At 37.5% G+C, this 20,826-nt stretch overlaps 1 protein-coding gene across 1 annotated transcript in view; it reads right to left on the bottom strand.

Moving 5' to 3' along the window:
• Positions 1-20,826, bottom strand: part of WDR78 (WD repeat domain 78) — a 112,092-nt gene that overhangs the window by 84,448 nt on the left and 6,818 nt on the right. The window contains exon 2 of the mRNA XM_033225214.1: positions 8,535-8,709. Within this exon, the coding sequence (XP_033081105.1) occupies positions 8,535-8,709 (175 nt within the window). The remainder of the gene's footprint in view (positions 1-8,534; positions 8,710-20,826) is intronic.

Raw genomic sequence — 20,826 nt, forward strand, 5'->3', positions numbered from 1 at the left:
CACCATGTAATATCCTGCTCTACCCCAGGACCCTGCAGAAAGTACCCCACTAGCAAGGAGATCCTCACCAGATGTGTCCACTTGACCCTGGACTTCTCAGCCTTGAGAAATGTCAGAAATACATTTCTTTGTTTTATAAATTACCCAGTATTGAGCATTCAGTTATATCATAACAACAGAAAACATATTAAGATAGTCCCCTAACATCTCTGCTCCCAGCTCCAGGCCACCACGAGTATCTTCATGTCTCTATAGACTTTCCTATTCAGGAGCTTGATAGTGAATGGAATCATATACTGTGCAGTATTTTGTGACTGGCTTGTCTCACTTAGCATATTTTCAAGACTCATGTATCAGTGCTTCATTCCTTTTTATGGTTGAATAATATTCTATTGTATGGCTATACAATATTTTCTTTTTCTTTTTTTTTTTTTTTGAGACGGAGTCTGGCTCTGTCGCCCAGGCTGGAGTGCGGTGGCCAGATCTCAGCTCACTGCAAGCTCCGCCTCCCAGGTTCACGCCATTCTCCTGCCTCCGCCTCCCAAGTAGCTGGGACTACAGGCGCCCGCCTCGTCGCCCGGCTAGTTTTTTGTATTCTTTAGTAGAGACGGGGTTTCACCGTATTAGCCAGGATGGTCTCGATCTCCTGACCTTGTGATCCGCCCGTCTCGGCCTCCCAAAGTGCTGGGATTACAGGCTTGAGCCACCGCGCCTGGCCGGCTATACAATATTTTCTTTAGCCACTTTTCCATTGATGGACATTTGAGTTGTTTCCACCTTTTATCTACTAAAGAATAATGCTACTGGAAACATTTGTGAATAACTTTTTGTGTAGAAATATATTTTATTTCTCTTGGGTGCATATACCTAGGAGTAGGATTGCTGGTTCATATGGTAACACTGCTTAACCTCTTGAGGAACTTCCCAATTATTTTACAACATGGCCAATTTATATTCCCACAAGCAGTGTATGAGAGTTCTGCTTTCTTCACTTCTAACACTTGTTATGTTACTCTTTGATTCTAGCCATCTTAGTGGTTATAAAGTGAATATTTCATTGTGGGCTTGATTTCGATTTCTCTAACAATGTCCACCACATTTTCATATGCTTTTTGATCATTTGTATGTATTTTCTTAAAAAACAAACATTCAGATTATATGATCAATATTCAATTGTCTTTATTAATGAATTATGAGTTCTTTATATATGATACAAGCTCTTATCAGATACATGTTTCACAAGTATTTTCTATTTCTGTGGGTTATCTTTTCACTCTGTATATGTTTTTGATACAAACATTTAAAAATTTGCATAAGGTCAAATTTGTCTACTTTTTCTTTTGTTACGTATGCTTTGAGTGTCTCATATAAGAAGCCTATGCCAAATCCAAGGTCATAAAAATTTACCCCTATGTTTTCTTATAAGAGTGTTACAATTTTAGCTCTTAAATCTGTCTTTAACAAATTTTGAATTAGTTTGAAAATATGAGGTAAGGGTCTAAGTTCATTCTTTCCCAGGTGGCAATCCAGTTATCTTGGCACAATTTGTTCAACAGAATATCCTTTCCCCAGTGAATGATCTCGGCATTCATAAAAAATCAGTTGACTTTAGGTAAATGGGTTTATCTCTGAACTCTCAATTGTATCCCATTGATCTACGTATCTATCTTTGTGCTAACAACACATTATTTTGATTACTATTGCTTTGTAAATTTTGAAACAGCGAAGTGTGAATCGTCAATTTTGAAACAGCGAAGTGTGAATCATCCTACTTTGTTCTTTTTCAGGATGATTTTGGCTCTTCTGGGTCCCCTGTGATTCCATATGGATTTTATTTTATTTTATTTTTGAGACAGAGTTTTGCTCTTGTTGCCCAGGCTGGAGTGCAATGGTGCAATCTTGGCTCACTGTAACTTCTGCCTCCCAAGTTTAAGCGATTCTACTGTCTCTGCCTCCCAAGTTCAAGCAATTCTCCTGCCTCCGCCTCCCGAGTACCTGGGATTACAGGCATGTGCCACCACACTCAGCTAAGTTGGTATTTTTAGTAGAGATGGGGTTTCACCATGTTGTTCAGGGTGGTCTCGAACTCCTGGTCTCAGGTGAGCCACCCACCTTGGCTTCCCAAAGTGCTGGGATTACAGACATGAGCCACTGCTCCTGGCCCCATATGAATTTTAGCATCAGTTGTCAGTTTGTAGAAAGAAGTCAGTTGGAATTCTGATAATAATTGTGTTACGTTTACAGATCAGTTTGGGGAGTATAACAATCTTAACAATAGTAGGTCTTTTGATCATGACCATGGGATACTTTCCCATTTAATTAGATCTTATTTAATTTCTTTCAATAATGTTTTACAGTTTTCAGAGCATACATTTTGCACTTCTTCTATTACATTTATTCATAAGTATTTTACTGTTTTTGATGCTATTGAGAAATAAATCATTCTTTTTTTTTTTTTCTTTTTTTTTATTATACTTTAAGTTCTAGGGTACATGTGCATAACGTTTATATCATGTATAACTCCCCAATGCAATCCCTCCCTCCTCCCCCCTCCCCATGATAGGCCCCAGTGTGTGATGTTCCCCTTCCCGAGTCCAAGTGATCTCATTGTTCAGTTCCCACCTATGAGTGAGAACATGTGGTGTTTGGTTTTCTCTTCTTGTGATAGTTTGCTAAGAATGATGGTTTCCAGCTGCATCCATGTCCCTACAAAGGACGCAAACTCATCCTTTTTGATGGCTGCATAGTATTCCATGGTGTATATGTGCCACATTTTCTTAATCCAGTCTGTCACAGATGGACATTTGGGTTGATTCCAAGTCTTTGCTATTGTGAATAGTGCCGCAATAAACATACGTGTGCATGTGTCTTTGTAGTAGAGTAATTTATAATCCTTTGGGTATATACCCAGTAGTGGGATGGCTGGGTCATATGGTACATCTAGTTCTAGATCCTTGAGGAATCGCCATACTGTTTTCCATAATGGTTGAACTAGTTTACAATCCCACCAACAGTGTAAAAGTGTTCCTATTTCTCCACATCCTCTCCAACATCTATTGTTTCCTGACTTCTTAATGATTGCCATTCTAACTGGTGTGAGATGGTATCTCATTGTGGTTTTGATTTGCATTTCTCTGATGGCGAGTGATGACGAGCATTTTTCATGTGTCTGTTGGCTGTATGGATGTCTTCTTTTGAGAAATGTCTGTTCATATCCTTTCCCCACTTTTTGATGGGGTTTTTTTTTTTTCTTGTATATTTGTTTGAGTTCTTTGTAGATTCTGGATATTAGCCCTTTGTCAGATGAGTAGGTTGCAAAAATTTTCTCCCATTCTGTAGGTTGCCTGTTCACTCTGATGGTAGTTTCTTTTGCTGTGCAAAAGCTCTTTAGTTTAATGAGATCCCATTTGTCAATTTTGGCTTTTGCTGCCGTTGCTTTTGGTGTTTTAGACATGAAGTCCTTGCCCATGCCTATGTCCTGAATGGTACTACCTAGATTTTCTTCTAGGGTTTTTATGGTATTAGGTCTAACATTTAAGTCTCTAATCCATCTTGAATTAATTTTCGTATAAGGGGTAAGGAAAGGATCCAGTTTCAGCTTTCTACTTATGGCTAGCCAATTTTCCCAGCACCATTTATTAAATAGGGAATCCTTTCCCCATTTCTTGTTTTTGTCAGGTTTGTCAAAGATCAGATGGCTGTAGATGTGTGGTATTATTTCTGAGGACTCTGTTCTGTTCCACTGGTCTAAGAGAAATAAATCATTCTTAATTTTCAAATGGTTCTATGCACACATCTAGAAATACAATTTATTTGTATATTGATCATGTATCCGGCAACCTTACAAAACTCATTTGTAAGTCCTAATAGTTTTTTAGTGAATTCCTTAGGAGTCTGTATATATAACATCATGTCATCTGCAAATAGAGATGTTTTTACCTCTTACTTTCCAACCTGGATGCCTTTTATTTCTTTTCCTTGTCTAATTTCCATGCCTAGAACCTCCACAATAATGTTGAATAGCAATGCAAGGACTTGTCTTGTTCCTGATCATAAGGAGATTAAGTGTGATTAAGCATAATGTTAGCTGTGGGGTTTTTGCAAATCCTTTACCAGATTGAGGAAATTCCCTTCTATTCCTAGTTTGTTGCGTGTTTATGTCACGAAAAGATGCTGGATTTTTAAAAAATGTCTTCTCTGTCACTTTTGTTGATCTTTTTAAAGAACCAGCTTTCAGTTTCATTGATTTTCTCTATTGTTTTTCTATTCAAGATTTCATTAATTTCCACCCTAATATTTTTTATTTCCTTCCTTCTGCTTATTTCATGTTATTTTGTGTTATTCACTTTTTTTTTTTCAGTTTCTTCAAGTTGGAAGGGTAAGTTATTTGAGATCTTTTTTTTTTTTTTTTGAGGCGGAGTCTCGCTCTGTCGCCCGGGCTGGAGTGCAGTGGCTGGATTTCAGCTCACTGCAAGCTCCGCCTCCCGGGTTTACGCCATTCTCCTGCCTCAGCCTCCAGAGTAGCTGGGACTACAGGCGCCCGCCACCTCGCCCGGCTAGTTTTTTGTATTTTTTTAGTAGAGACGAGGTTTCACCGTGTCAGCCAGGATGGTCTCGATCTCCTGACCTCGTGATCCGCCCGTCTCGGCCTCCCAAAGTGCTGGGATTACAGGCTTGAGCCACCGCGCCCGGCCCTTCTTTCTAATACAAATGTTTATCTATAAATTTCCCTCTAAGCAGTGCTTTAGCTGTATCCCATAAGCTTTGATATGTTGTGTCTTGATTATCTATCATCTCGGAATATTTTCTGATTTTCCTTTTAATTTCTTCTTTTATTGATTATTTACATATCACTATCACAATAGTACATTATTTCTATTAGTGAATATTTTTCTAATGTAGATTGTAATTTCATTAATGATTTTTCATTATATTTTAAGGTTGAATATTTCATTGTGTGTATATACCATATTTTGTGTATCCAGTCATTTGTTGATGAGGACTTTAGTTGCTTTCACCTTTTAGCTATTGTGCATAATGCTGATATGAAGATGGTTGTACAAATATCTGTTTGAAACTCTGCCTTTAAGTCTTTTAATATATACTCCTTCCTGAATCATATAGTAATTCTACTTTTAAGGTTTGGAGGAACCACAATACTGTTTTTCTTTCCTTTTCTTTCCTTTCTTCGAGACAGGATAGAGCTCTGTCATTCAGGCTAGAGTGCAGTAGCACCATCATAGCTCACTGTAGTCTTGAAATTCTGGGTTCAAGTGATTCTCCTGAGCATCTAGGACTACAGGCTCTTGCCACCACACCTGGCTAATTTATTTTTTCATTTTCTTATAGAGATGGGGTCTTGCTGTGTTGTTCAGGCTGGTCTCAAACTCCTGACCTCAAGCAATCCTCCTGCCTCAGCCTCCCGAAGTGCTGAGCCTGGCATCAAGTAATCTTCCTGCCTCAGCTTCTCAAAGTGCTGAGATTACAGGTGTGAGCCACCATGCCTGGCCCTACAATACCATTTTTCACAGTGTCCACACCATTCACAATCCACCAACAGTATGCAAGGGTTTCAATTTCTCCATGTCTTACCAACACTTATTTTTTTTTTAATAGTAGCCATCATAATGGGTATGAAGTGGTATCTTACTGTGATTTTGATTTGCATTTCCCTAATGCTTAGTGATGTTGAGTATCTTTTCCTGTGTTTGTTGGTTATTTGTGCATCTTCTTTGTAAAAATATCTAATCAAGCTCTTTGCCCATTCTTTTAATTGGGCTGTTTCTTTGTTGTCAATTTGTAGTCATTTACATATTCTGGTTATTAGCACCTTATCAAATATATAATTTGCAAATTTTTCTACCATCCTGTGGGTTGTTTTTTCACTCTGTTAATGTCTTTTGATAGACAGAAGATTCTAATTTTAATGTAGCCCAATATATATATTTTTTCTTTAGCTGCATATGCTTTTGGTGTCATATGCAAGAAATTGTTGACAAATAATTTCTTTTCCCTGTTTTCCACTAGGAGTTTTATAGAGTTAGCTCTAATTTGAGGTCTTTGATCCATTCTGAGTTTATTTTTGTAGATGGTATAAGATAAGGATTCAACTTCATTCTTTTTCATGTGGATATCCAGTTGTCCCAACAAGATTTGTTGACAAAACTGTCTTTTCTCCATTGTACAGTCTTGGCTTCTTTGTCAAAACCATTTGACCATATATGTGAAATTTTATTTCTGGGTCATTCCATTCCATTGGTCTATACTGTATGTTTGTCTTTATTCTACTACCACCCTGTTTTGATTACTACAGATATGTAATAAGTTTTAAAATCAGGAAGTATGAGACTTCCAACTTTGTTCTTCTTATTCAAGATTGTTTGGGCTATTTGCATCTCTTGATATTTCATATACATTTTAGGATAGGTTTTTCTACTTCTGAAAAAATATCACTGGGATTTTGGTAGGGAATGTATTGAATTTGTAAGTCACTTAGGTAGTATTGGCATCCTAACACTATTACGCCTTCCAATCTACGAACAAGAAATGTTTTTCCGTTTACTGGTGTATTCTTTCCTTTCTTTTGTGTTTTGTAGTTTTCAGTATACAAATCTTTGGCCTCTTGGTTAAGTTTATCCCTAAGTATTTTATTATTGTTGATGCTATTGTAAATGCAATCTTTTTCTTAATTTCCTTTTTGGAAATTCATTGTTAGGAATGCAACTAATTTGTGTTGTTGATTTTCTATCCTGCAACTTTGCAGAATTCATTTTTTAGTTGTGTGTGTGTATGTGTAATTTTTACAGTTTTTTACATATAAGATCACATCAGAGAGAACTTTACTTCTTCCCTTCTGATTTGGGTGCCTTTTATTTATTTAATTTGAGACAGAGTCTGGTGCTATCTCTGCTCACTGCAACCTCTGCCTGCCAGTTTCAAGTGATTCTCCTGCCTTAGCCTCCCAAGTAGCTGGGATTACAGGCACCTGCCACGATGGGTGGCTAATGTTTTTGTATTTTTAGTAGAGACGGGGTTTCACCATGTTGGCCAGGAGGGTCTCAAATTCCTGACCTCAAGTGATCCGCCCACCTTGGCCTCCCAAAGTGCTGGGATTAAAGGCGTGAGCCACCATGCCCACCTGGATGCCTTTTATTTCTTTTTCTCGCCCAACTGCCCTGGCTAGGACTGCCATATGTTGAAGAGAAGTGGTAAAAGCAGGCATCCTTCTTTTGTTCTTGGACCTTAGGAGAGATGCTTTCAGCCTTTCACCATTGGAGAAAATATACATGTATAATAAATATTTTCACCATTGGAGAAAATAATTTTTTATATATATAAATAAATGAAATATACTTATTTGTATATACACACATGCATATATATTTCTATGCGTGTATTCATATATATGTATATGTATATATACACACATAAGTAAGTGAAATACATATGTGCAAATATATAGTATTTGTTTAATAAAATGAGGGTTTAGTTTTCCACCATTATATATAAAGGTGCTATAAACATTCATGTAGTAGTGTTTATACAAACATATACTTTCTTTTCTCTTGGTAAATACCTAGACATGGAATAGCTGGATGATATAGTAGGTATATGTTAACACTTAATAAGTTGACAAATAATTGTTTTCTATTTTCCATGTCTACCAGCCATGTGAGAGTTTTAGTTCCTCCACATACTTGTCAATACTTGATATGATCAGTCTTTTAATTTTAGCCATTCTAATAGGTATGTAGCAGTGTTGTATGGTTTTTAATTAATACTGATCATCTTTTCATGTGCTCCCATGCTATCTGTTTATCTATTCTGGTGAAGTATTAGCTCAAACATTTTGCTAATTTTTAAAAATTGGGTTGCTTAATATTGCTTTGAAGGTTGTTTATATATTTTAGTTATAAGTACTTTATCAAAATATGCTTTGTAAATAATTTTCCCCAGTGTGTCACATTTCTTTGTATTCTGTTATCAATGTCTTTCATAGAGAAATAGTTTTAATTTTGATGAAGTCCAACTTACAAATTTTATCTTTCATGGACTCTTAATGTCCCAACTAAACAAATGCTGAACCCATTCAAAGTTATATATTATATGCTTTTCTGTATATATGTTATCATTTGATTAAAAGTTGAAAACAGTCAATTCTTAATTATAAATCTTCTAATGAGGCAGAATAACTGACTTTATGACAAATAATTTTATTATATTTTCAAGCCTATATTGCTGACAACAATGAAAGATATTGTAACATATATAATTAATACCATAAGCAAATAGTTCTTAAGGTCATGAATAGACTTTTCTCATTCCACTCTAATATTCTTCTTATCCATAACTAGTTATAGGAGCCAAGTGTCAATATTATGTTGTATGGAATAATATGTGGTAAAAATTAACAAAATGTTTCAAAATTACAAGTGAGTGATTATCTGAAAGCAGTACATTTTCTATCTTTAACATTTCAATTGAGTTTTTCATGGTGCCATTTTCAGATAAACTCAGAATTCTAAGACTATTACCTGCATTGTCTTTATACTGGGATTTGTTTTTTCTGCAGTTTTCAATTCAGGTGGAATAAGCACGGTTTTGGACACAGCCATTCTGCTTTGATTTGCACCAGTATATCCTTTCACTGAAGTTGCTTTCATTGTAGCAAAAAAGCTAATAGACTTCTTTGGTTGTGTGGCAATGTTCCTGTATAAGGAAATTAAAATACAATGCAAAGGATTCAAGATTGAAAAGAAAAATCAACCAACAATAAAAAGTAGACTTTCATTTAAAAACATGTGAACAATCTAAACATATAACAAGAAATAATGATAGCTACTTGAAATCTTATTATGTATAAACATAGTTCTAAAGAGTTGGCATATATTACATCACTTTCTCCTCACAATTCCAAGAGGTTGCTATTAATGTTATTTTATATAAAGTCACAGAGGCTTTAAGGGGAAACATTCCTACAATGGTTGAGATTTGAACCCAGGTAGTCAGATCCTAAGTCCATGCTGACTTCTCTGGGTCTTAGTTTCTTTGTCTGCAAAATGAGGATAATAATAGTACTTAACTTATAGGTTATTATGAGGATTTAAAAAATTAATTTTTTTATTGTGGTTAGGAAGCTCCTGGCACATAGTAAGCACACATGAGTGTGTAGTGCAGTTACATAGGCAGATTTAAACATGATTAATAAAGCCTGAGAAAGAATAGTGTGTTCCTTCCTGAATTATATACTACTTTTCTTTTCTTTTCTTTTCTTTTTTTTTGAGACGGAGTCTCGCTCTGTCACCCTGGCTGGAGTGCAGTGGCGTGATCTTGGCTCAATGCAACCTCCGCCTCCTGGGTTCAAGTGATTCTTCTGCCTCAGCCTCCCAAGTAGCTGGGACTACAGGCATGCACCACCATGCCTGGCTAATTTTTGTATTTTTAGTAGAGATGGGGTTTCACCATGTTGGCCAGGCTGGTCTCAAACTCCTGGTCTCGTGATCCGCCCGCCTCAGCCTCCCAAAGTGCTAGGATTATAGGCATGAGCCACCGTGCCCTTTTTAATAAGAAGAGAAGTTACAATCAAAATATTTATATCCATGAAAAAATATTTTTTCACTTTTGGATTTACCCTGTAAATTCCTTAAGACAAGGACTTACCTTATCATTTTATTCCCTCTAGTACTCTTTAATATGGATTTCTATAAAATGGGGATGATCCTCCCTGACATTGTAAAAAAGAAATATGCTTCCAAAGAAAACATTTTAAATAATATATTTAATTTTTAAATTATAAAAAATCAGACAAGAATAAAATATGTTTAAATAACGATCAATCCAGTTTTCATATTTTATTTTTCTTCATAGCATTTATCATTACTTGACATTTTGCTGTTCACCCCTCTACAGAATGTAAGCATGTTTAGGGCAGGAACTTGGTCTTGTTCACTGCTATATCCCTAGCACTCAGCACAGTGCCTAGTATACCATGGACACTTAATAAATATTTTAAAAATATATGAGTGAATGAATTCCATTTGTGCACTATTTCAAATTTACATTTAAGTATCCTACCCTATTCTCCTTCTATCTATAAGGACTTAACCCCCAACATCTCTAAAAAAAATAAAGTAACAATCATGTAAAAACTCCTTCAAATTATTTCGCCACCTTCTTTAAAATCTTCTCCCACCTCCCACAAACTCACTTATCTCTTTTTTTCCTTTCTCAGTAAAAGAGTTGCCATTCTTATCTAAGACTAATCTTTTATGTGAACTCTGAAACCTGTCACTGGTGTCTCAGGGACTCTTCTCCATCCATAATTCCAGGTCTCCTATCTTATTTTTTTCTGTCTTTTCCCTGTGAGCACAAAATTATGCCCCAATCATCTCCTCAACTTAAAAATCCTTCCTTTAACTATGTCTTCCTCTGCCTATTATTATATCTCTCCTTCCTTTCACAGTCCGACTTCTTAAAATGTTAGTCAGTAATACTGCCTACTTCATGACTCCTCTTTTTGCTCTGTAAGTACAATCTAGCTTCACTGTTTCTTCTTCAGCTGACCATTCCTTCTTAAAATTGACTCCTCAGATTCGTTTCTCTCATACCATAGCCTATTCTTCAACCTCCCTGAGACCTCTAATCACCTGACCTTTCCATTTCTACCAAATAATCAGAACATTTGATTTCTCTTTTCTCTATTAATCTTGAATCCACAATTTATCAATTGAATCACTCTTTCACCATTACTTTCAACTCTCTCATTCTCTTCCTCCTTAACATTTTGCCCTACTATCCTTACAAAATCTGCTCCTTCCATTCCCTTTTCCTTTGAGCTCCCCTTTTACAGATTACGTTTAGGCTCAAATCTTAGTTATGTGATTTCTCACTATATACACTATCCCTGAGTAAATTCCATGGTTTCAATGACCACATGTACTCTACTTTCTTATGGCATTTACCTTTCTCTTCTACCATCCTCTGAAGACTTCATATCCTAAGTCACTGGCTCTATCTCTAATAGCTACTTCTGGCATAATTCTTGAGCATTTCAATGTCCATGAAGGTAATCCTTCAAATACCCTGGCCTCTTAGCTCCTTGAAATCTTCTTACATAAATGATTTTACCTGCCTTGCTACTTCAGACACTTAACTCCCATAGTCATACATGTGGCTTTTCTCTTTAGCAAGGTCAATCAGCACTTCCTATTTTTCCAGTATACCCTCTCAAACTCCAATCCTTCAACAATCCTTCGACCCTATTATGACCTTCAGGCCCTTGATTCTACCATGCTTTATTCCTGTACCATCTTTCTCATGCCATCTCTTCCCTCTTAAGGTTATGGTTAGTTACTTTGATAGTTAATTATTATAATCATTCTTTACTTACATTCTCACCATACCTTTCCCTTCATTTCAGCATACTTGCTGGCAAAACCAAAATCATGGTTATTTCCAATTATCCTCTTACTTTGAGCCTATACCTGTATATTAACTATGTTTATGGTGTATGTAAATTTGATGCTGTAACATCTGACCTACATGCATGGGTCAAACACATGCCCTATTCTGGACAATCTGATGCTATGCCTAAGTTACCTTGTCTTGGCCTCCAGCCTCTGTTCTTGCCTTCCATCCTCTTTCCTAAGAGAAGTCCTCCTCCCAGGAATGCACTTGTCAAATGCAAACTAAACAATCAAGAATCCACACCATTACGGGGCTTTCACCCTCTGTGCCACTATACCTGTCCTAATCACCCCATGGCCAAATGTCATACCAAGAGGGGCAGCTCCTGTGCTCCAGACCCACTGAAATTATTCAAAGTAGCTAATCCTAAAGTTGTCTACACTGCCTCATTCATTACTTCTGGGTAGTCCCCTGTGGTGTGGTGGGCCCCCTCTTCCTTGGAACTGTGAATAACAAACTATTTTTTCAATGGCAATAACTTCCTGATCTATTAGACTAACTATACCCTAAATTTTATAATAATATACTGTATTTTAACTCAACCTGTGCAGCTAAATGAAACTGGAAGAAAAATACCCAACTGTGATGACAGGACTCACTTCAAATTATGGGTCATTATTTAAATCAGGGTCCTTAATGTGCCAGCAATTTGTATTTTCTCGGTCCATGTTTTACTACACTCTTTAAGGCTATCTTATACCTTCCCTTTCTTCAAATATGAAAACCTCCTCTCACATTTTCACTCTCAGCCATCTGAATGAGAACACTGAAGCAATCTGGTAACTTCTACATGCTCCCACTGTCACATCTATGCACTTACCTATATCTGTGCCTATATTCTGTTTCTTTCTTGTTACTCTGAATGAATTCTCTATTATTACAGTTTAGGTCACTCCCTCTACACGCATACTAGATTCCATTTCTTTTCTGCCTATTCAAGGACACTGCTCTAGCAGTTCTCTCTCTGCATCATAAGTTTTTCTCTTTCTATTGGATTATTACCTTCAGCATGTAAACAAGCTGCTATTTCTCCCATCTTAAACAAACAAACAAAAAAACTTCTCTTTACTTCATCTGTCTCTCCAGCTATCAATCATTCATGTTTCCTTTAATTATAGCAACCCCTTGGGAAAAATGTCCTATTTATTGTTTCCTCTTCTCTCTCTCTACACACACACACACACACACACACACACACCACACACACACACACACACACCACACACACAGTCTCTCTTGAAAAGTCTGATGAAGCTTTTGCCCTTAACATTACATCAAAAGGATTATTACCAAGGTCCAATCACCTCCACAATACTAACTCTAATAATGGTCATTTCAAGTGTTTTCATCTTTCTTACCTGCAGCATTTGACCCAGCTGTTCATTTTTTTCTCTTTTTTTTTTTTCTTTTTTTAACTTGGATAACAGGACGTTCTCTTTGTTTGGTTTTCCTCCTCCCTTTTCTGTGGCAATCATCCTTGCACTTCTCTTTTCTATTTACATTCATAGTCTGGGGAACTCATTTACTACCATGATTTAAACGTAATCTATGCGAAAATTATTCCCAAATATATGTATATCTCTAACTAGACCTCTCCTCTATACATCTCCTTGCCTACTAGACACCACTAACTGAAACTTAGCATGTCCAAAACTAAGTTCCTGACATTAACCTCCACCACCACCACCACATCACCCTCACCCCATCCAGCAAATCCACTCCTCTAAAACTCTTCCCTATTTTTGTTAAAGGCAACTCTACTCTTCCAGTTGCTTGGGTGAAAAAAAATTTCAAAATACATCTGGAATCCATTCATTTGTCACCACTCTTGTTGCTACCATCCTAGTCCAAACACTATCCTATCTCTCTTGGATTACTGCAGTAGCCTTTCACTTCATCCTCCTACTTAACCTGGATCCCCTGAAGTTTACCCTCCACATAACAACCACAATGACCTTTTTAAAACACATATAAGGGTTGGGCACAGTGACTCATGCCTGTAATCCCAGTACTTTGGAAGACTGAGGCAGGAGGATTGCTTGAGGTCTGGAGTTCAAGGTTATAATAAGCTATGATTATGCCACTGTACTCCAGCCTGGGCAACAGGGTGAGACCCTGTCTCTAACAAATATAGAAGAATAAGGTAAGATAAAATAAAATAAAATAAAATATGACTACTCGAAATCCTTCATTTACCATCCCATTCAGAATAAAAGCCTAAGTCCTTACTATGACTTAAAAAGTCTTACATGCATACAGCTAGGCCTCTGATTTCATCTTTAGTGATCTCTTCCTTGTTTACCCTGCTTCAGCCATAGTGGCATCTTTTATATTCATGCTGGGCACATTTTCCTACCAAAGACTTGAATTTATGTTTCCTTTGCCTGAAATGCTCTTTCTCATACAGGTACATGCTTAGCATCCTCACTTTCTTTAATGAAAAACTACCCTCTCCTCACCTGCCCTAATCACCCCATGGCCAAATGCCAGAACAACAGGGGCAGCCCCTGTGCCTCAGGCCTTCCCTGGCTTCCCTTTCTAAAGTGTCAAAGTTCTCTCTCAAGTACCTCATTATCTTCTTGCCATATTTTTCTCCTTAGAACTTTTTACTATCTAACATAGTGTATCTTTAACTTATTTATCTTGTGAATCAGTTATTGCTTCCCCTTGGAATCTAAGTTCCATGAGGGCAGGAACTTTAGGCTCTTTTATTCCCTGTTGTATCCCTAATGCTTACAACAGTACCTGAGTGTGGAAAAAACATAAACTGTTTTTGCTCTGCTCTCATACCACAAAAATCAATACAGATTTCTGTGGCCAAATGTGTAGGGTTTCTCCCCACACACCATCTGGGTGTCCTCCAATTCAATTCCAGCACTATCTACCTGAAGATAGTCTCAGATCCTACAGGCAGAGAGCTCAGTCCCATAAGACTATCTCTGACTTTGAATGGCAGTTGAAAAAATAGGTTGTGGCCTGTTTCTGAATGACCTGCTATAAAATCAGGGTTCTGTCCAAACAACTTGACCTTACTGTTTTAGCCTAGCCCTCATGTCTGCGTGCAGCGGCTGCCACTGCTTTAATACTGTTAGAGGCCCTAAAAATCACAAACTATGCTCAACTCTCTACAGTTCTCATAACTTCCAAAATCTATTTTCTTCCCCCAACCATCACTCAGGACAATGCTTATGCTGACAAGTTAGCTAAAAAAGCAGCTAGCGTTCCAAATTTATCCCTCACGGCAGTTTTCCTCCTTCACATCGGCCACGCCCACCTACTCCCCCACTGAAACTTCCACCTATCAATCTATTCCCACACAAGGCAAATGGTTCTTAGACCAAGGAAAACATCTCCTTCCAGCCTCACAGGCCTATTCTGTTCTGTCGTCATTTCATAACCTCTTCCATGTAAGTTACAAGACGCTAGCCCGTCTCTTAGAACCTCTCATTTCCTTTCCATCATGGAAATCTATCCTAAAGGAGATCACTTCTCGGAGTTCCATCTGCTGCTATTCTACTGCCCCTCAGGGATTGTTCAGGCCCCCTCCCTTTCCTACACATCAAGCTCGAGGATTTGCCCCTGCCCAGGACTGGCAAATTGACTTTACTCACATGCCCCGAGTCAGAAAACTAAAATATCTCTTAGTCTGGGTAGAGGCCTTTCCCACAGGGTCTGAGAAGGCCACCGTTGTCATTTCAGACATAATTCCTTGGTTTGGCCTTCCTATCTATCTCTATACAGTCTGATAACAGACCAGCCTTTAATAGTCAAATCACCCAAGCAGTTTCTCAGGCTCTTAGTATTCAGTGAAACCTTTATATCCTTTACCGTCCTCAATCTTCAGGAAAGATAGAACAGACTATTAGTCTTTTAAAAATACACCTCACCAAGCTCAGTTACCAACTTAAAAAGGACTAGACAATACTTTTACCACTTTCCTTTCTAAGAATTCAGGCCTGTGCTCGGAATGCTACAGGTTACAGTCCATTTGAGCTCCTGTGTGGACACCCCTTTTTATTAGGTCCCAGTCTCCTTCCAGACACCAGACCAACTTAGACTGCATCCCAAAAAACTTTCATCCCTACTGCCTTCTGTCTAGTCATACTCCTATTCACCGTTCTCAACTACTCATAAATGCCCTGCTCCTGTTTACACTGCCGGTTTACACTGTTTCTCCAAGCCATCACAGCTGATATCTCCTAGTGCCATCCCAAACCGCCACTCTAAATTCCCTCTTACAGTAAATAAATAATCTTTGCTGGCAAGGCTATGCTGAACCTCCTTGGGCACTCTCTAATTAGATGTCCTAGGTCCTCCCAATTCTTAGTCCTTCAATACCTGTTTTTTCTCCTTCTCTTACCTTGTGTCTTCCGTTTAGTTTTTCAATTCATACAAAACCGCATCCAGGCCATCACCAGTCATTCAAAATGACAAATGTTTCTTCTAACAACCCCACAATATCACCCCTTACCACAAAATCTTCCTTCGGCTTAATCTCTCCCACTCTAGGTTCCCACACTGCCGCAAATCCCGCTTCAAGCAGCCCTGAGAAACATCGCCCATTCTCTCTCCATACCACCCCCCAAAAATTTTTTTCGCTGCCCCAACACTTCAACACTGTTTTGTTTTATTTTTCTTATTACTATAAGAAGGCAGGAATGTCAGGCCTCTGAGCCAAAGCCAAGCCATCGCATCCCCTGTGACTTGCACGTATATGCCCAGACGGCCTGAAGTAACTGAAGAATCACAAAAGAAGTGCAAATACCATGCCCCACCTTAACTGATGACATTCCACCACAAAAGAAGTGAAAATGGCCCATCCTTGCCTTAAGTGATGACATTATCTTATGAAATTCCTTTTCCTGGCTCATCCTGGCTGAAAAAGCTCCCCCACTAAGCATCTTGTGACCCCCACTTCTGCCCGCCACAGAACCCCCCTTTGTAATTTTCCTTTACGTACCCAAATGCTATAAAACGGCCCCCACCCTTGTCTCCCTTCCTGACTCTCTTTTCGGACTCAGCCTGCCTGCACCCAGGTGATTAAAAGCTTTATTGCTCACACAAAGCCTGTTTGGTGGTCTCTTCACACAGATGAACATGGTAACGTCTACTTGCCAAAGTTTATGTAAAATGGAAATAATATGGTCTTTGTGCACCTTTACAAGGTCAACCTGCAAACTATAGAGTTCCTAAGTCCTCTTTTTCTCTATTTTTTTTTTCCTTTTCTGCCTGCTCTAAATCTGCTGTTACTTTTCTATTAAGATAAAAACAAGTTCTTTTAGCAAGTCAGTGAATTTGTATTTACCTCGTGGCTAAAAGCTCTGAAGTAAAAGCTATAGAATCTCTCTGTGTGCATGTGTGAATGTATTTAAAAGACCTTTATAATTTCTATAATTTTATGTTTAATTGGCAATTAAATCTGTTTTCATTTCCTTCTAGCACATCAAACTTTTTCTCTCTGCATCTTATAATGTAAATTTTGCTATTTGACTTTCACCCGAGTTGTTTCCTTTAACCTGCAAATTTAAGGCTATTTAGCTGACAACTGCCCAGGGTTGAAACAGGTTATCAAGAATCAGAAAATCTGAGATAGGAAAAAACAAAAAAAAGGTTTTTATGAATCTATAAAATGTACTTCCATCTGCATGCCTAATACGTCTACGTATTTACGTGTTGTGTACACGATGTTTCACTACTAAAAATATATAAAAGAGCTCTAATTAATTGGCTTTAAAAATAAAAGCGCTTAAATCAGGTACTAAAAAGGAAAAGACTAGTCAAATGCTTTTTCGAGTTTATGTAACTTAAGCAAAATCTTTAATAAATAGCTTTAAAATTAGTGGTAAAGTAACATTAGAAATGTCCTAAGAATTGCTAGCATACATTTTGTTTGCATTTATTAATCAAGTAATTTCATACTTATCCCTGACAAATACTATAAGGTGTCAAAATTTGGCAAAGGGTTTATAAAACCATAAACCCAGCCCAAGATAGAATGACCTTTGCTCTGTAATCTTTAACAAATAAGACATTAATATTGGCTTAATGAAAATACCTACATCTTGAATTATTTAGAAAGATTACCATAACTTCTAATCCTGTGGCTTTAAGCAGTCTAGTCCACAGGCAGTAAGGAGATTTGTTTTGGGAAAGAACTGTTATCGTCTTTGTTTCAAAGCTAAACTATTAACTAAGTACCTCCCAAAGTTACTTTTGCCTATGCCCAGGAATGAACAAGGACAGCTTGGAGGTTAGAAGCAAGGTGGAGTCAGTTAGGTTATATCTTTTTCACTGTCTCAGTTATAATTTTGCTATGGCAGTTTCATAACTTTAAATCATGACTATCGCAGTTTTCATATATCACATAGATAAACAAAATAATTAGGTAAATGTAATGGGATAAATACTTGTAGACAAGCTTGTCATAATTTAGACTCTAAGGTTATATTAAATTCAATAATTGATATTTCATTATTTGAGTATTTTCCAATAAGTTTATATTGTAGAAAAACATTCTTGGTAAAAATATAAAAGAGTGTGTCCTTTTAAAAAAACTGAACAAGTTTTGTCTAATTCAGTTTAAAGGTTATACATAAAACAAGGTAAAACGAACCAGAAAATAACAGAAATGTAAAGAAAGTTATAAAAATAAAGAGGTTTTTGTGTGGTAAGAAAGCTTAAAGAGAATAATTTTATGGCCGGGCGCGGTGGCTCAAGCCTGTAATCCCAGCACTTTGGGAGGCCGAGACGGGCGGATCACGAGGTCAGGAGATCGAGATCATCCCGGCTAACACGGTGAAACCCCGTCTCTACTAAAAAATACAAAAATCTAGCCGGGCGAGGTGGCGGGCGCCTGTAGTCCCAGCTACTCGGGAGGCTGAGGCAGGAGAATGGCGTAAACCCGGGAGGCGGAGCTTGCAGTGAGCCGAGATCCGGCCACAGCACTCCAGCCTGGGCGACAGAGCGAGACTCTGTCTCAAAAAAAAAAAAAAAAAAAAGAGAATAATTTTATGTATTTATTTATTTATTTATTTATTTTTTATTTTTTTTGAGACGGAGTCTCGCTCTGTCGCCCAGGCTGGAGTGCTGTGGCCGGATCTCGGCTCACTGCAAGCTCCGCCTCCCGGGTTCACGCCATTCTCCTGCCTCAGCCTCCCGAGCAGCTGGGACTACAGGCGCCCACCACCTCGCCCGGCTAGTTTTTTGTATTTTTTAGTAGAGACGGGGTTTCACCGTGTTAGCCAGGATGGTCTCGATCTCCTGACCTCGTGATCCACCCGACTCGGCCTCCCAAAGTGCTGGGATTACAGGCTTGAGCCACCGCGCCCGGCCGAGAATAATTTTATAAGAGAAAAAAATCTTTGGTCAGGCACAGCGGCTCACGTCTGTAATCCAACACTTTGGGATGCTGAGGTGGGCGGATCCCAGGATATTAGGTCCCAGGAGTTTGAGACCAGCCTGGCCAACATGGCGAAACCCATCTCTACTAAAAATACAAAAATTAGCCAGGCGTGGTGGTGTGCACCTGTAATCCAGCTACTCAGGAGACTGAGGCAGGAGAATCGCTTGAACCCAGGAGGTGGAGCCTGGGCAACAGAGCAAGACTCTGAAAAAAAAAAGAATTTCATATGATAAATTCAGTCCTAAAACAAAATGACTGGTTGTTTAAGAAGGAGGGATTTTCAGGACAAACCAGAAAGTCCAAGCACATCAAGAACAATTGGTGTAAATCACAATAAGAGATTTATAAAAAAAAACAAAAAAACAAAACTTGTATATGATCAAGTTCTCATATTGTTTTGGTTTGCATAGGAATAAAAAACTGAGATGAAGTTTTTTTTTAAATTAAGGTTATTACATCCATGTATCTTTCTGTATATGCTCCTAAAGTACTTGTGACATTAAGTTACAGGGTTTTGATTCTTGGGTCTAAAAGGACAAGTCCTGCTAAATCTTAACACTGACAGCAATTAAAGCCTTATCTCCAGGCCCCATAGAAGATGCTAATCAAAATAAACTGCATCCCTGAGACACAGGGCCAGAAATTAAAGCCATTCAACTCTTCAAGGCCCAGGGACTATTGTGAAAGAGGTTGGTGTGTGGGATTTTAAGGGAGAAAATAAGTTCAGTTTCTCTATAAATTAATCAATGTCAAAGGCACACTGATGTAAGACCAGTATATGGACCCCTGTGTCAGATTAACAAGGTTTTCTTGAAGCATTAACCAACTCCTTAATAAAGGTTATAAAAGGCATTTGGAAGCAGTATCGCTATATCTTACGGTCAAAATTAAAATGTCATAGTTTATAAAATTTTGAAAAATAAATATAATTGACATCATGCTGTTTTAATTAGGGCTTGTTTGGAAAATTATGTCTCCTTTCTCAAAGAATGAAGATTTTTACCTTTTTTTTTTTTGAAATCCTTGAGTGATCACTTTGGTTAAATGAATGACTTATTTTACAATGACCTATGTTCCTATTTCATGATATCAAGTCTTTTAAACCTTTGATATTTTATAAGCTTTCCAAAATCAATTTATAAATTGTCTTTTCCTAATTAATCCTTTAAGATATTAGCTCCCCTAAAGTCCAAAAATGACATAATTTGGCTTATTTGGTATAAAAATTAGACAGCAAGCATTGCCAAATATGAAATGATGTTTGGTTTTCTTTGGGCTATATTTGTATAAATGTTATTGGTATGTGTTCCAAAATGATGGGAAACTCCTATAATTCTGATATAACTTATGTACATTATCAGTAGTTATAATTGTTGTTAAATTATTGTGTGCCACAGAGGTAACACATTTGTCAATTGTGTCTGATTATGGTTGTGGTTGCCCTAAAATTTTTGTCATCCATGGACAATTGTTGTCTTGTTTTGGTCCTTTTTAGGTGGTTCTATAATCAACTATGGAACTCTAACAGGTGTTCTTAAATGCAGGTTTCTGATAACTTTGCAGATTGTGACATTACAATGGAGGGGGAAAAAACTTTCAGGATTCTCATGGAGGGCTGAAATGTTCATGACTATCAAGCAGAACAGGAATTAACTCCATAAACTGAACTGACAGGAGACTAAAGCAATCATTTTAACTCTTGCTTTAAATGTTGCTTATCCTTTGTTTTCTAGAGTCTTGAAACTTTTCTTTTGAGCTACTGACAGCTTTTAAGAGTTTAGTATACTCCTATGAACAAAATTTTGAGCATATTTGTTTTTTACTACCTGATTTCTCCAGAATTTGGAAATATTTGTGAGTATTCTTAACTTATGGTAATAGTTATTTGCACAAGTGCAATAAGAATCTGTTTTAATTTGTAACAGGACACAATTGGAGAAGTTGGTTATTTTACCAAG

The sequence above is a fragment of the Trachypithecus francoisi genome, unplaced genomic scaffold, assembly GCF_009764315.1.
Source record: "Trachypithecus francoisi isolate TF-2019V2 unplaced genomic scaffold, Tfra_2.0 Lachesis_group12, whole genome shotgun sequence".
NCBI lineage: Eukaryota > Metazoa > Chordata > Mammalia > Primates > Cercopithecidae > Trachypithecus > Trachypithecus francoisi.